We start from the raw sequence: 13,403 nt of genomic DNA, 5'->3' as shown, positions 1-13,403 counted from the left end.
GAACTCAGAAATTCCTCTCTGCTCTTAAAGATATGCAACAGCATAATAACTTTTACAGAAACACATTTCTTTGTTACAGCTGATACAAATCTTTCAACACATCTGCAGTATGTCTACTTCCTGCTTTCATGGAAGCAGACTTATTGCTAACATCCTGTGTTTACCAATGAGCTCTCTGCCGTGGCAGTCAGCTGACACAGGGGAGAGCTCAGATTAAAACTTGTGCTTAGTCACAGATGAGGGGGAATTAGACAGGCTAAACTCTCTAAATACATACAGGGTGCATTTCTCTGTTTTCCTTGCAAGAGTTCAGGCCCACTTCAATTGATACTGTTTATGTTCATCAACCCTTGCAGAACCTCAGAATTGCACTGGAAAAAAAAAAAAACCAGGTAGTGTAGCAACCGAGAACTTACCCTGAAAAAATGAACTTTTAACTATCCTGTTCCATACTTGACATTTTTTGTTCTGGCAAGTGCACCATTGTAGTTCCAGACAACTTACTAATGAGTGCGAAACTCCCTCCATCACCAACTTCAAGTGGCACAATTAGGCACCCGTCCCCACGGAGACTAATGGAAGTCCCCGGCCACACAGAGGACATTTGTATAGTAAATCCGCTCACCAAGAGGAGCCGTTTAATGTGCGATTTGCCGGTACTTAAAGAACTATCCTAAAAATGAAAATAAACACATCCGGCAGCACCACCGATGCCACAAGACGCTCTCCGTGCCTCTGCATGGCAATTAGAGATCCCCCGGCCATGGCTTTTACATTTAGCTAGTTATTATGCTAATTATGTATTAAATTGCTACATCCAAAGGAAAATGATTGTTTAGGCTCTGGGCAGAGATATGTAATAAAGTCATAGAGGCAGCCAGGCTGGAATAATTAAGGACTAATCATTCTTTCGTAGCTCTTCTTAGGTTGCTCTTAGTTACAAAGTTCTTTCTCTTTCATAGCCGAGCTCATTAATAACAGGTTGAAAAGTTTTGCGGGCAGAGCAAACAAAGATAAAAGTAATTCCTCCGAGTTACGCAACATAAAGCGCGACGTGTAGAAGCCGGCGTATTGGATGAAAGGGCACCCAGGAAAGCCAATAGTAGAATATCTGTAGCTGTGACCAATCTTCTACTATTAAAGTGTTAAGTGTAAAATAGCAGCAGCATTCTATACCAATTACTTTACTATAGCTAAACCTAACCCTACTCTCACACAGGACCCTACACACACACACACACACACACACACACACACACACACACACACACACACACGCACACCCACACCCTATCTGACACCTAACCCTAACCACACCCTCCACACAAACACCCTAACTGATGCCTAACCTTAACCCCCTTCCCCACACCTAACCTTAAAGTGGATCCGAGATGAAAAACGAACTATATAACAAGTAACTTGTATCTTATCTGAAGTTTAGATAGTTTACACAGCAAATCTAGCTGAAAACCGCTTCAACAGTATATGATTACTTACTCCTGTGATACAAGAGAGCAGCCATATTCTTCTTGTGATCATTACACAGGCAAGCTGCTCTGCATCTCCACCCCTCAGCCTGTGAAAACTCCACTCCCCTCTCCTCCTCCCCCCTCCTCCCCTCTCCGCCCCATTGCCTCTGAAATCTTTGGCTAGTTACACCTCCTCCTGCCCAGATTGAGCTACCATAAGCCCTTGGTACATGAGTCTGAGAGTGCCAAGGCGCTGGAGAAAGTGTGGGCGAAGGCTTGTTTAGTTTATAGGGAATTAGAGTATTAACACAAAAGAAAAAAGTATTGGGCTTGAGGAATGCCCTATAAACTATATGAAAGGAACACAATTATACAATGAGTTAAAAGTTTGTCAGATCCACTTTAACCATCCAGCCACCACCATTGGCGGAAAAAAAAAAAATGAAAAGTGTGGTTTTTCAAGTGCTGCCATAGATACCTAGTGAAATAGCTGCAAGGAGATCTAATTTGGGCAGTGCCTGATAAACATTGGGCGCTCGACCCATTGCCCACTATTTATCGGGTGGCAAATTTCCTCTCAATGCTGATGTTTAAATGAGAACCTATGGCGCCACCAAAATTGCCTGCTCCATCGAAGCTGTTCATGCAGATCTGTCCTTACTTTCTTCTAAAAATGGTGGAGCTCAAGAGGAAAAGGCTACAGCTCACCTATGGCTCTTATTCAATTCACTTGTTCTCCTAGGTGATATTTTCACACTTTATCAATAAAATGCCCTTTAAAGGAGTTATCCGGGCAATTTTAATAAAACAAATGCTACTTACCGGGGGCTTCCTCCAGCCCCAAGCTCCCAGGACCTTCCTCGCTGCATCTCTGCTCTCAGCCGTTCGCCGGAGCTCCGACCCGGAGCAGACTGTGCAGGTGGTAGTAGTTCTGCGCCTGCGCAGTCCGCTTCGGCCCACATGGCGGTGATTGACAGCGCCGATCGCGCAGGCGCAGTACAGAGCGACCTCCAGGTCGCTCTGACGTCATCGTCGGGGACCGGGTCGGAGCTCCGGCGAACGGCTGAGAGCAGAGATGCGGCGAGGGAGGTCCTGGGAGCTTAGGGCTGGAGGAAGCCCCCAGTAAGTAGAATTTATTTTATTAAAATTGCCCGGATAACTCTTTTAAGCAAGCAAGAAAATATATAGCATAATTTTTCCAGTACTTTTTCTCCTACTTTTCGGTACTTTTTTTAATTACAGAGTGCTAAAAATGTTTTTGTTTGTTTTTTAACCAGAAGATGAAAAATGATCTTCGAGGAAAAAACTACTCCCCACTAGTCACTGAGATGCTAGGAATTGGGCTTGCATGCAATATAAGTTGAAGTCACTGTAAAAAAAAAGAAAAAAAAATTGCATACCAATTACGGTGCAATCTGATTGTCTTGCAATGTCACCGTTTTTGGGGAAAAGACTACTGTAATCACACCAGGCAACTCCCAATCAATATTCATTCAAAATATGGATCTAGCATTGCTTGGGAAAGCCCATCCTGATCCGAGCTGGAGGGCTTTTCCAGGAATCGGGCCTTAATGATATAAAATACTGTATGTATCGTGAGCCCGGCCTGCCTCATACGTTTCCTCTCACAGCTCCACATCAGAAGACATCCCTGAATAATATGCAGGCCAGGAGAGGGAGGAATATACTACTCAAAGCAAAGAAACATTATTAGGCACTAGAGCGGGGACACTGTGCTGTTTTAACCATGTGAAAATTTACTAACGCTTTCAGGGACTGTGAATTTTGTCCGCAGGGAGCAGTTTCTCTTTTTATTACCTTCACAATTTATGCTCTGTGAGGCGTTCCGCACTCCATCTTGAAATTTCCAGCTCCAGCAAATTTTGTTTCCTGTTAAGCAGAAGTAGATTGTATATGATTTCAGCCTTACCTTACATGGGAAAAAAATAGAGCGTTTCCTGCCTTGATCTCACAGGATCTTATTATTACCTCACAGAAAGTTGAGCGCTTTCATGGTTTTACAGAAATGCTTGTTATTACAAGGACATAATTTGATATAAATCCCTGGGCAGCCTGGTTATTGCCCGTGAGTTTGTATTAGATTATTTATATTTATAAAAATATGAAAAAATAGTTAGAAAGATTTATCAAGGCAGGTGTGAAAGAATACAGAAGCAGTTGTGGAGCATTTCCTCTAGAGCAGCGGTGGCGAACCTATGGCATGCGTGCCAGAGGTGGCACTCCGAGCCCTCTCTGTAGGCGCACACGCTGCTGGCCGCCACTGCCGCTATATTGCCCGTGGGTTTGGGATTGAGTTGTTTTTTGTTTTTTTTCATTATTAAAATAAATAATTCCCACCTTACTTTCCCTCCCCTCCTAAAACCTCCAGTCTAGTACAGTACAGAGAGGCAGGCAGGTGAGAGATGACTACAATTTCACCTGCTGCCTCACTGCGCATTGATACTTCCTTGTTCACTTCCTGACAGTTAACTCATAGTTCTGGATGGGAACAGTAGCAGAGACAGAGGTGCCCTAGAGTAATTGGTAATCTTTGCATTTCATACGTGGGTTTATTGCTGCATATCATATGTGGGGTTATTGTTGCATTTCATACGTGGGGGTAATTTCTGCATTTTAAATGTAGAGTGGCCTTTAGAGTATGAGTTGTTTTTTATTAACTAAAACTGTTTTCAGTATACATTGCTGTGTTGGCACTCTGTGATAAGTAAGTGGACTGTGGGTCGCAGTTTGTGCAGTCAGCTTCTAAAAGGTTCGCCATTACTGCCTCAGAGCAACCATACCTTTGTGAATCTCATTTTAGTTGTTTTTCACTTTAAGGAACCACTACAGTGGGGGAAAAAAGCAGGCAGTTAAAATCTGACAGATTTTGGACTAGTCCATCTCCTCATGGGGGGTTCTCAGGGTTTTCTTTGTTTTCAAAAGCATTTTCTGAACGGCAGTTGCTAAGTTTAACTGCCAAAATAGTGTGCGAGTGAGTAGGGAGGCTGGCTGGTATCTTACTACTTTGGGAGTTAAACTGCCATTCAGGAAATGCTTTTGAATACACAGAAAACCCTGAGAATCCCCCATGAGGAGATGGACTAGTTCAAAATTGGTAAAGTTGCCAAGCACAGATTGGGCACTGTACTTTTACCATAACTTACGTCGACTACATAGCACACGTTGTGCAGTTAGTGCAATCCATGTTACCTAGGTAATGCAAGGGTAATAAAAGGTGGGGGGAAAGGCTGCGCATCCCTAAACATATGTTGCAATTGAATGGTTAATCGCACAGGCATACACCGCCTCTGTTAGACTGAAAAATGCATGCCCTGCATCCAAGACAAGTGCTAACATTTATTAAACTAGGAGGAACTTTAGCTTCCAATATGGTTTGCATGCAAAGTATATAATACTAGACACTTGCGCCACGGTGAGGCAAACCTCCGGGCAAGTGACCTAACCTAAATTTAAAACCTTGGGAGCAGCTAAGCAAAAAAAATTGTAACTTACATTTGGTTGAACAGCGAGGAGAACGCCAGCGCATACCACTAAGGCTGCATCTGAAATGACCACCAGCTCAGTGTGCAGCACCTAAATAGATTTTCTGCACACTTTGCATTCAATTCAGATGCAAATCATATGCAAATCTGCTACTACTTATTATGCAAACAGGAAACTCAGGAGGAGGGGCTGGGAGCAGCTAACCTGACAGTTACATAGTTAAGAAAAGGTGGAGGGAAAGGCTGCACGTCCCTAAACGTATGTTGCAATTGAATGGTTAATCACACAGGCATACACCGCCTCTGTTAGACTGAAAAATGCATGCACTGCATCCAAAACAAGTGCTAACATTTATTACGCTAGGGGGAACTTTAGCTTCCAATATGGTTTGCATGCAAAGTATAATGTACTAGACACTTGCGCCACGGTGAGGCAAACCTCCAGGCAAGTGACCTAACCTAAATTTAAAACCTTGGGAGCAGCTAAGCAAAAAAAATGTGTAACTTACATTTTGTTGAACAGCGAGGAGAACGCCAGCGCATACCACTAAGGCTGCATCTGAAATGACCACCAGCTCATGTGTGCAGCACCTGACCTAAATAGACTTTCTGCACACTTCGCATTCAATTTAGATGCAAATCATATGCAAATCTGCCACACACTTACAGAGTTAAGAAACAGTGGGGGAAAGGCTGCGCATCCCTAAACACATGCTGCAATTGAATGGTTAATCGCAGCATGTGTTTAGGGATGCGCAGCCTTTCCCCCACTGTTTCTTAACTCTGTAAGTTGTAACTGTCAGGTTGGCTGCTACTAGCCCCTCCTCCTGAGTTTCCTGTTTGCATGGTGGGTGGTGGCAGATTTGCATATGATTTGCATCTGAATTGAATGCGAAGTGTGCAGAAAGTCTATTTAGATCAGGTGCTGCACACATGAGCTGGTGGTCATTTCAGATGCAGCCTTAGTGGTATGCGCTGGCGTTCTCCTCGCTGTTCAACAAAATGTAAGTTAGTCATTTTTTTTTGCGTAGCTGCTCCCAAGGTTTTAAATTTAGGTTAGGTCACTTGCCTGGAGGTTTGCCTCACCGTGGCACAAGTGTCTAGTACATTATACTTTGCATGCAAACCATATTGGAAGCTAAAGTTCCTCCTAGCGTAATAAATGTTAGCACTTGTTTTGGATGCAGGGCATGCATTTTTCAGTCTAACAGAGGCGGTGTATGCCTGTGCGATTAACCATTCAATTGCAACATATTTTTAGGGATGCGCAGCCTTTCCCCCCACCTTTTCTTAACTTTGTAACTATGTAACTGTCAGGTTAGCTGCTCCCAGCCCCTCCTCCTGAGTTTCCTGTTTGCATAATAAGTAGTAGCAGATTTGCATATGATTTTGTAACGATCGGTGTAACACAGAGAGGGTCTGATTACCAGTGAACTTTAGTATCACCGAGAATACAGAATATACCCGATTATTGGTGATCTGCAGTATCACCGATAATCAGATATATCTACTAACCTCTGGGCACCAAGTAACCAGTGAGTGTTTTAGATGCAACAGTATACTTTGAGTACTTCTCCAGAAATATGTTCCTTCCCACTTTCCAGGGGGATGGAGCTAGGCTGAGGGGAGGAAGGACAGAGCGAGATTGACACCCGTGGGAGAGGGTGTCACTGACAGGTCTGTGAACTGCCTCTAACAATAAGGCCAGTTCTCGGGGTCGGCAAGCCAGGTCGTTAACACACGGACAGATAAGGTACAGATACAGGAGACAGATACGGAATCCAATAAACAGACAGGGTTTGGCAACAGAGTAACAGAATAGCACAGTACAGAATCAGGAGGCCAATACAGAGTCCAGGAACGAGCAGAGATTGGCAACAGGGTAACAGGAATAGCGAGGTACAGAATCAGAGTTCAGAGGAATGGTCAGACAGGCAGAAGGTCATAACAAATAATACAGTTCAATATTCCTATTGCTAAGGTGTGAACTCCTAGATGTCAACACCTTTGGAAACTATGCTAGAACACAGATACAGACAAGGTCTGAGTGCTACCATGTAGTGATCGCAACGGCAGACAACCAGAGAATGACCAGCACCCAGTATATATAGCAAAGCGCTCTCCAGCGCCTCCCCTAAGTGCTGGACCAATGGCAGGTGGTGAAAATGTCAGCTGACCCACCTGGTCAGCTGACACTTTTCTGGCTGTCATATAAGCTCTGCCTCTCAGCGCGCGCGCGCGTCCTTCTGAACCTGTGTGGACTAGCAGTCCCAGCCACACCAGACATGTGTTGCAATGTGACCACTGATTCAGGCGCGGGGACCGCCGCCCCACTCTCTAAGCGAGCAGCGGTTTCCCCGCGTCCAGCCGCAATGCCGTCTGCTTTGCCATGCGTACAATCCACCGCATCAAACGCGGACTCCACCGCTCTGCCCATGCGGCCTGCGGTGGTTTCTTCACGTTGTGCTGCCATGTTAGACGCGGAAACAGCCGCCTCACTCTGAGCCCTTGCGACGGCTTTTCTGCTTTTCCTCACAGATTTGCATCTGAATTGAATGCAAAGTGTGCAGAAAATCTATTTAGGTGCTGTACACTGAGCTGGTGGTCATTTAAGATGCAACCTTAGTGGTATGCGCTGGCGTTCTCCTCGCAATGCAAGGGTAATGCATACTGCGCATGCTACTTCCTGCGCACGGCACTTTTACCGTTCATAGCGCAGACTACATAGAGTACGTTTTTCAGCTAGTGCAAAGCACTAAGTAATGCAAGCATAATGCGCACACGCTGCTTACTCCCTGCGCACTAATAAGATAAGTTTTGCGAATAGACCCCAGTGCATGAAAGGGCCCCACATCAACTGATTACAGCAGATTTGCACGCCCATTTAGCATCAGCCTGATAACTCTGCAGTGATTGGCGTTACTTAGAACAAGCACATCCAAGCAAGCAAAGCATCAGAAGTAGTATTTGCGGCTTTCCTTTCAATATATAAAGCAGGTTAGGACATCAGTACTGTTTTTCAGTGGAAGTGTGGAGTGTGAATTGAAGCCTGTCTTATTAGCACCGGTGTAGTCCCCCATGGCAGAGGCAATGCTGTATTTTATGTTACTTGAATCTATGGCGTGCGAGCTTTCATTGTCAGGGTAAGGCTGAGTTTATCATCAAGATAAGCCGGCCGCCTCTACAGCACTTGTCATTTCATGCAGCAAATCAAAGGCTCAGCTTTCAAAGGGAAAGGAATGGAATAGAAGCACAGAGAATATCACTTTATCGGTTGCATAAGCTCATTGTGCGCTCTACCAGCAGTTCAAGCCGGGTGACTGGCTGGGAGATGAGAAAAAAGGGCGCAGGAGTCCCTACGGGTAAAACGGCTAGGAATGTAAATTTGGGAGCCTCCCGGTTCCTGATTAGCGGCAGACATAGTAGAGAAGGTACATTTCTGAGCCAGGAAGCATCCTATATCGGACGCCGCAGTGCGTACAAATTTCCGATTTTTGGCCGCAACTTTCTATAATGGCCGCAATATGCGGTTAGAGAGGTACATTTCAGTGCCTCCCAGTGCCTGATTAGTGACATAGAAAAGGAGCTTGCGGAGATGTAAATTGCGGCATGCATAGCGGGTGCATATATCGCAATTTGCATTTCCGTAAGCTCCTTTACTATGTCACTAATCATGTCTGCCGCTAATCAGGCACCCAGAGGCACCAAAATTGACCTCCCTAGCCGCATATTGTGGCTTTGCGGCAGAGGGTTAATAAAGGTTTAGGAAGGGGTTAAGGTAAGGCACCACGGTGGTTAGGGCTAGGCACTGGGGTGGGGGATCTTAGGGTTAGACACCCACCAGGGGGGTTCTTAGAGGTAGGCACCATCAGGGAGGTCTTAGGATTAGGCACCACCAGGAGGGGTCTTAGGGTTAGGGACCACCAGGAGGGGTCTTAGGGTTAGGCACCACCAGGGGGGTTTTTAGGGTTAGGCACCACCAGGGGGGTTTTTAGGGTTAGACACCACCAGGGGGGTCTTAGGGATAGGCACCACCGGGGGGGTCTTAAGCTTACGACCATTGGGGGGGGGGGTCTTAGGTTTAGGCACCACCAGGAGAGGGTTCTGTATGAGAGTAGGGTTAGGTGTAGCCATAGTAAAATATTAGTAAGCATTACCAATATTTTACTATTGGAATTCGGCAGCAGAATATAGCTAATTGTAGGCATATACTAGCGGCAATCCCTGCGTCCTTTTTTCCAGGTGCCTTTTTATCATGTGTGCGACTGGCTGTGTGGCAGATGCATATAAAGGGGCAGTGGGTTTTTATCATCACTGTTTTTAATTATGACCGTGTTTTGTTATGTTTTCTTAGGAACATGAACAGCTCAGCTATTCGTCCACCAGATCCAAAGCGCCGAGCGTAATCATCACGGGCCTCAAGCCATCCACCAAGTACATATTTCACATTCGAGTCAGGACTGCTGTGGGATACAGCGGCTACAGCCACAAGTTCGAGTTCGAAACCGGAGATGAAAGTAAGTTTAATTAATGGCACTTTAGATGTATCTGAAATATCAGATCGGAGCGCTCTGCCTTTTATGTGACTTCACGCTAATTAAACATGCAAATGTGTCATCTAAAAAATGCTGCACAACTTTATGGGGTTCCTAACACAGACACAAAATGTGATAGGTTGGCAGGGACAAGGCAATACGATGTAAATTAGTGTCTAGCTTTGGTAGTTTTCTCGGTACAAGGATATCTGTGCTAATAAGTCATTAAAAGTTCTGCTTGCTGTCTAAGCCTGACACTTAGGCGTGGGGTTCATATTAGGCAATCTTTGCATTGTAAGACAATGCACGTGTCTCCATTGCAGAGAGTCCATTGCAGTGTCTGCAGCTAGTCCGGAGTGGACTCATGCCATGCATCCAGGGCCGGGCCGAAGCAGAGACTGAATAGGCTCTAGCCTCTGGGCACAGAGCTGGGAAGGGGGCACAACTTCTATTCTCCCTCCCTCTCCTCAGCAGGGGTGTATCTGGGTAATATGGCACCTATGGCAAACACTGAAATCCCCCCCTCCCCCCCAGTATAAGTACCTAGAGCAAAAGGTACTACCCTAGTATAAGTAGCCAGAGATAGTCTATCCAGTATAGGTAGCCCTCCAATTTAGGTCACCCTCCCAGTATATGTAGAGCTGTCTCCCCAGTATAAACAGCCCTCTTTAGCATAGGGAGTGAGAGGTGTCCCCCCATACAAGTACCCCCGTATAGGTGATGGGAGGTGTCCCCTCAGTATAGATAGTAACATGTAACCCCCAGTATAATTAGCCCTCCCAGTATAGTTACTGAGAGATGTATCCTAGTATAAGTAGCCCTTACAGTATAGGTAGTGAGAGATGCCCCCATTTTAGGTGGTGAGGGGTGTTCATCCCCCCCCCCCCCAAGTAAAAGCAATGTTCCCTAGTATAAATAGCCCCCCCCCCCCCCAAGTATAGGTAGTGAGAGGCATCCCCCAGTATTGCGGTGCAGCATAAGGGAGGAGGGGCAGGCATTGTACCATGGCACCTGCACCCCTCCAGGGACACCTCTGCTCCTCAGGCCCCCCTTCTGTCACTGTGTTCCCCCTCCCCATCTGCAGAGTTATCACGCAGCGGGCTGGTATAGCCAGTGCTTCCAAATGTGCATGTGTGAGCACCAACGTGTTTGTGCGCAGTATGAATCCACGTGTCTTTGGAGCGTACGTACAAAAAGGGCGCCTGGACAAAAAGGGCGCGGGGTGTAAACTCTAAATAATAATTAATCATTAATAGGGTTTATAAATATAGTGTGCTATATTTCGTTTACAAATAATGTTTAACAAAATTATAAATCATTAAATAATGTTTATGAAATCGGAAATTGTGAAAACGTTAATCTTCCCTGTTTCAAAAGTTAAACTTATAATTACGTTTATAAAAAAACCAATAATATATGTTTAATTGTTATAATTGTATATTATTGTGAATAACCGTCATTTATGGTTTGTTGTTATAATAAAATTTGAAAATATTGTTTATAAAGATGATATAAATATAACTACGTTCGTAATAAATGTTGTAATACATAAGTAATTATTACTAAAATTTTACTAAAACTATACCTAAGCCTACTCTTACACAGAACCCTACCTGTACCTATCCCTAACCCCTAGACTCCCCTGTTGGTGCCTAAACCTAAGACTCCCCTGTTGGTGCCTAAACCTAAGACCCCCCTGTTGGTGCCTAAACCTAAGACCCCCCTGTTGGTGCCTAAACCTAAGACCCCCCTGTTGGTGCCTAAACCTAAGACCCCCCTGTTGGTGCCTAAACCTAAGACCCCCCTGTTGGTGCCTAAACCTAAGACCCCCCTGTTGGTGCCTAAACCTAAGACCCCCCTGTTGGTGCCTAAACCTAAGACCCCCCTGTTGGTGCCTAAACCTAAGACCCCCCCCTGTTGGTGCCTAAGTAACCCTCCCTGTACCTACCCCTAACCCCTAGACCCCCCTCTTGGTGCCTAAACCTAGGACCCCCCTGTTGGTGCCTAAACCTAAGACCCCCCTGTTAATGCCTAAACCTAAAACCCCCCTGTTGGTGCCTAAACCTAAGACCCCCCTGTTAGTGCCTAAACCTAAGACCCCCCCCTGTTGTTGCCTAAGTACCCCTCCCTGTACCTACCCCTAACCCCTAGACCCCCCTATTGGTGCCTAAACCTAAGACCCCCCAGTTGGTGCCTAAACCTAAGACCCCCCTTTATTATGTGGATAATAATGTTTTACTAATTGTGGATTCAAAAAAAATTTTGCAATTTACGTTACGTACTGATCGCTTTATTTTGTGAATAATAATGTTTTACAAACAGTAAGAGATAAAACTTTAAATAATGTTTTAATTATTTAAATAAGATAAATATGTTTATTATTTTCATAAACCTTATTCGGCACGGGTGCATTTTATAAACGTAAATCACCACAAGTTCAGTTATAAATCATTAAACATCGCCGGGCGCCGTTTGTAAACTTTATTTAGCTCCTGGCGCCGTTTATAAACTTTATTTAGCTCCGGCGCCCTTTTTTCCTACTCGGCGCCCATTAAACGCTATTTATTATGGGAGTGAATGGCGGCGCCCTTTTTGTCCACTAGCGGCATGCGCCCTTTTTTCCCAGCTCCGTCTTTGGAAGTGTTCGGGGACAGGAGTACTTCCAAAGACTGCCGAGGAGTCCAGAAGATGTAAAGAACTTCATCGGGGGGGTTAGAACAGCAGCATGGGGCGAGGACCAGGGGGGCTCTATAGGGTCCAGATCGTTCCCTTGCCATAGATGAATATCAAACTTTTTTTTTGTGTGCACTGTTTCCCATTTACCTTAAAGGGGAACTGAAGTAAGAGGTATACAGAGGCTGCCATATTTATTTCCTTTTAATCAATACCAGTTGCCTGTCAGCCCTGCTGATCCTCTGCCTCTAATACTATTAGCCATAGCCCCTGAACAAGCATGCAGCAGATCAGGTGTTTCAGACTTTAAAGTCAGATCTGACAAGACTAGCTGCATGCTTGTTTCTGGTGTTATTCAGATACTACAGGGCTGCCAGGAAACTGGTATTGATTAAAAGGAAATAAATATGGCAGCCTCTGTATACCTCTTACTTCAGTTCCCCTTTAAAGGAAACCTGAGACAACACAAATAAAAACTATTATACATACCTGGAACTTCCTCCAACCTCCTTCAAGCTAACCAGTCCCTCGCCGTCCTCCAGGGCCGCCTGGATCTTTCACTAGATGCCCCATTAACTCACTGAAGTAAGAGGTATACAGAGGCTGCCATATTTATTTCCTTTTAATCAATACCAGTTGCCTGTCAGCCCTGCTGATCCTCTGCCTCTAATACTATTAGCCATAGCCCCTGAACAAGCATGCAGCAGATCAGGTGTTTCAGACTTTAAAGTCAGATCTGACAAGACTAGCTGCATGCTTGTTTCTGGTGTTATTCAGATACTACAGGGCTGCCAGGAAACTGGTATTGATTAAAAGGAAATAAATATGGCAGCCTCTGTATACCTCTTACTTCAGTTCCCCTTTAAAGGAAACCTGAGACAACACAAATAAAAACTATTATACATACCTGGAACTTCCTCCAACCTCCTTCAAGCTAACCAGTCCCTCGCCGTCCTCCAGGGCCGCCTGGATCTTTCACTAGATGCCCCATTAACTCAGTGAATCGGGGTGTACTGCGCATGCACCCGGTTGTGCTCTTGATGCCGGGAGTGTTCTGTGCCTGTGCCTGTGCAGTACTATAGCGTGGGTGCAGAATCCTCCCAGCCGTGGGAGTGTGATGAGGGAGCATGTACGGCCGGACTGCGCCAGTGCCGACTGGCCCCCGACTGACGGAGTTACTGGGCCACCTAGCGAAGGATCCAGGTGATGCGGGAGGACGGCAA

At 45.3% G+C, this 13,403-nt stretch overlaps 1 protein-coding gene across 16 annotated transcripts in view; it reads left to right on the top strand.

The window, feature by feature from the left end:
• Positions 1–13,403, top strand: part of EPHA6 (EPH receptor A6) — a 1,277,595-nt gene that overhangs the window by 925,123 nt on the left and 339,069 nt on the right. For all 16 annotated transcript variants that reach the window (XM_068270648.1, XM_068270650.1, XM_068270649.1 and 13 more), the window contains one exon: positions 9,327–9,489. In XM_068270648.1, the coding sequence (XP_068126749.1) occupies positions 9,327–9,489 (163 nt within the window). The remainder of the gene's footprint in view (positions 1–9,326; positions 9,490–13,403) is intronic.

The sequence above is a fragment of the Hyperolius riggenbachi genome, chromosome 2 (assembly GCF_040937935.1).
Source record: "Hyperolius riggenbachi isolate aHypRig1 chromosome 2, aHypRig1.pri, whole genome shotgun sequence".
Classification (NCBI taxonomy): domain Eukaryota; kingdom Metazoa; phylum Chordata; class Amphibia; order Anura; family Hyperoliidae; genus Hyperolius; species Hyperolius riggenbachi.
This window is presented reverse-complemented; position numbering and strand designations above follow the sequence as displayed.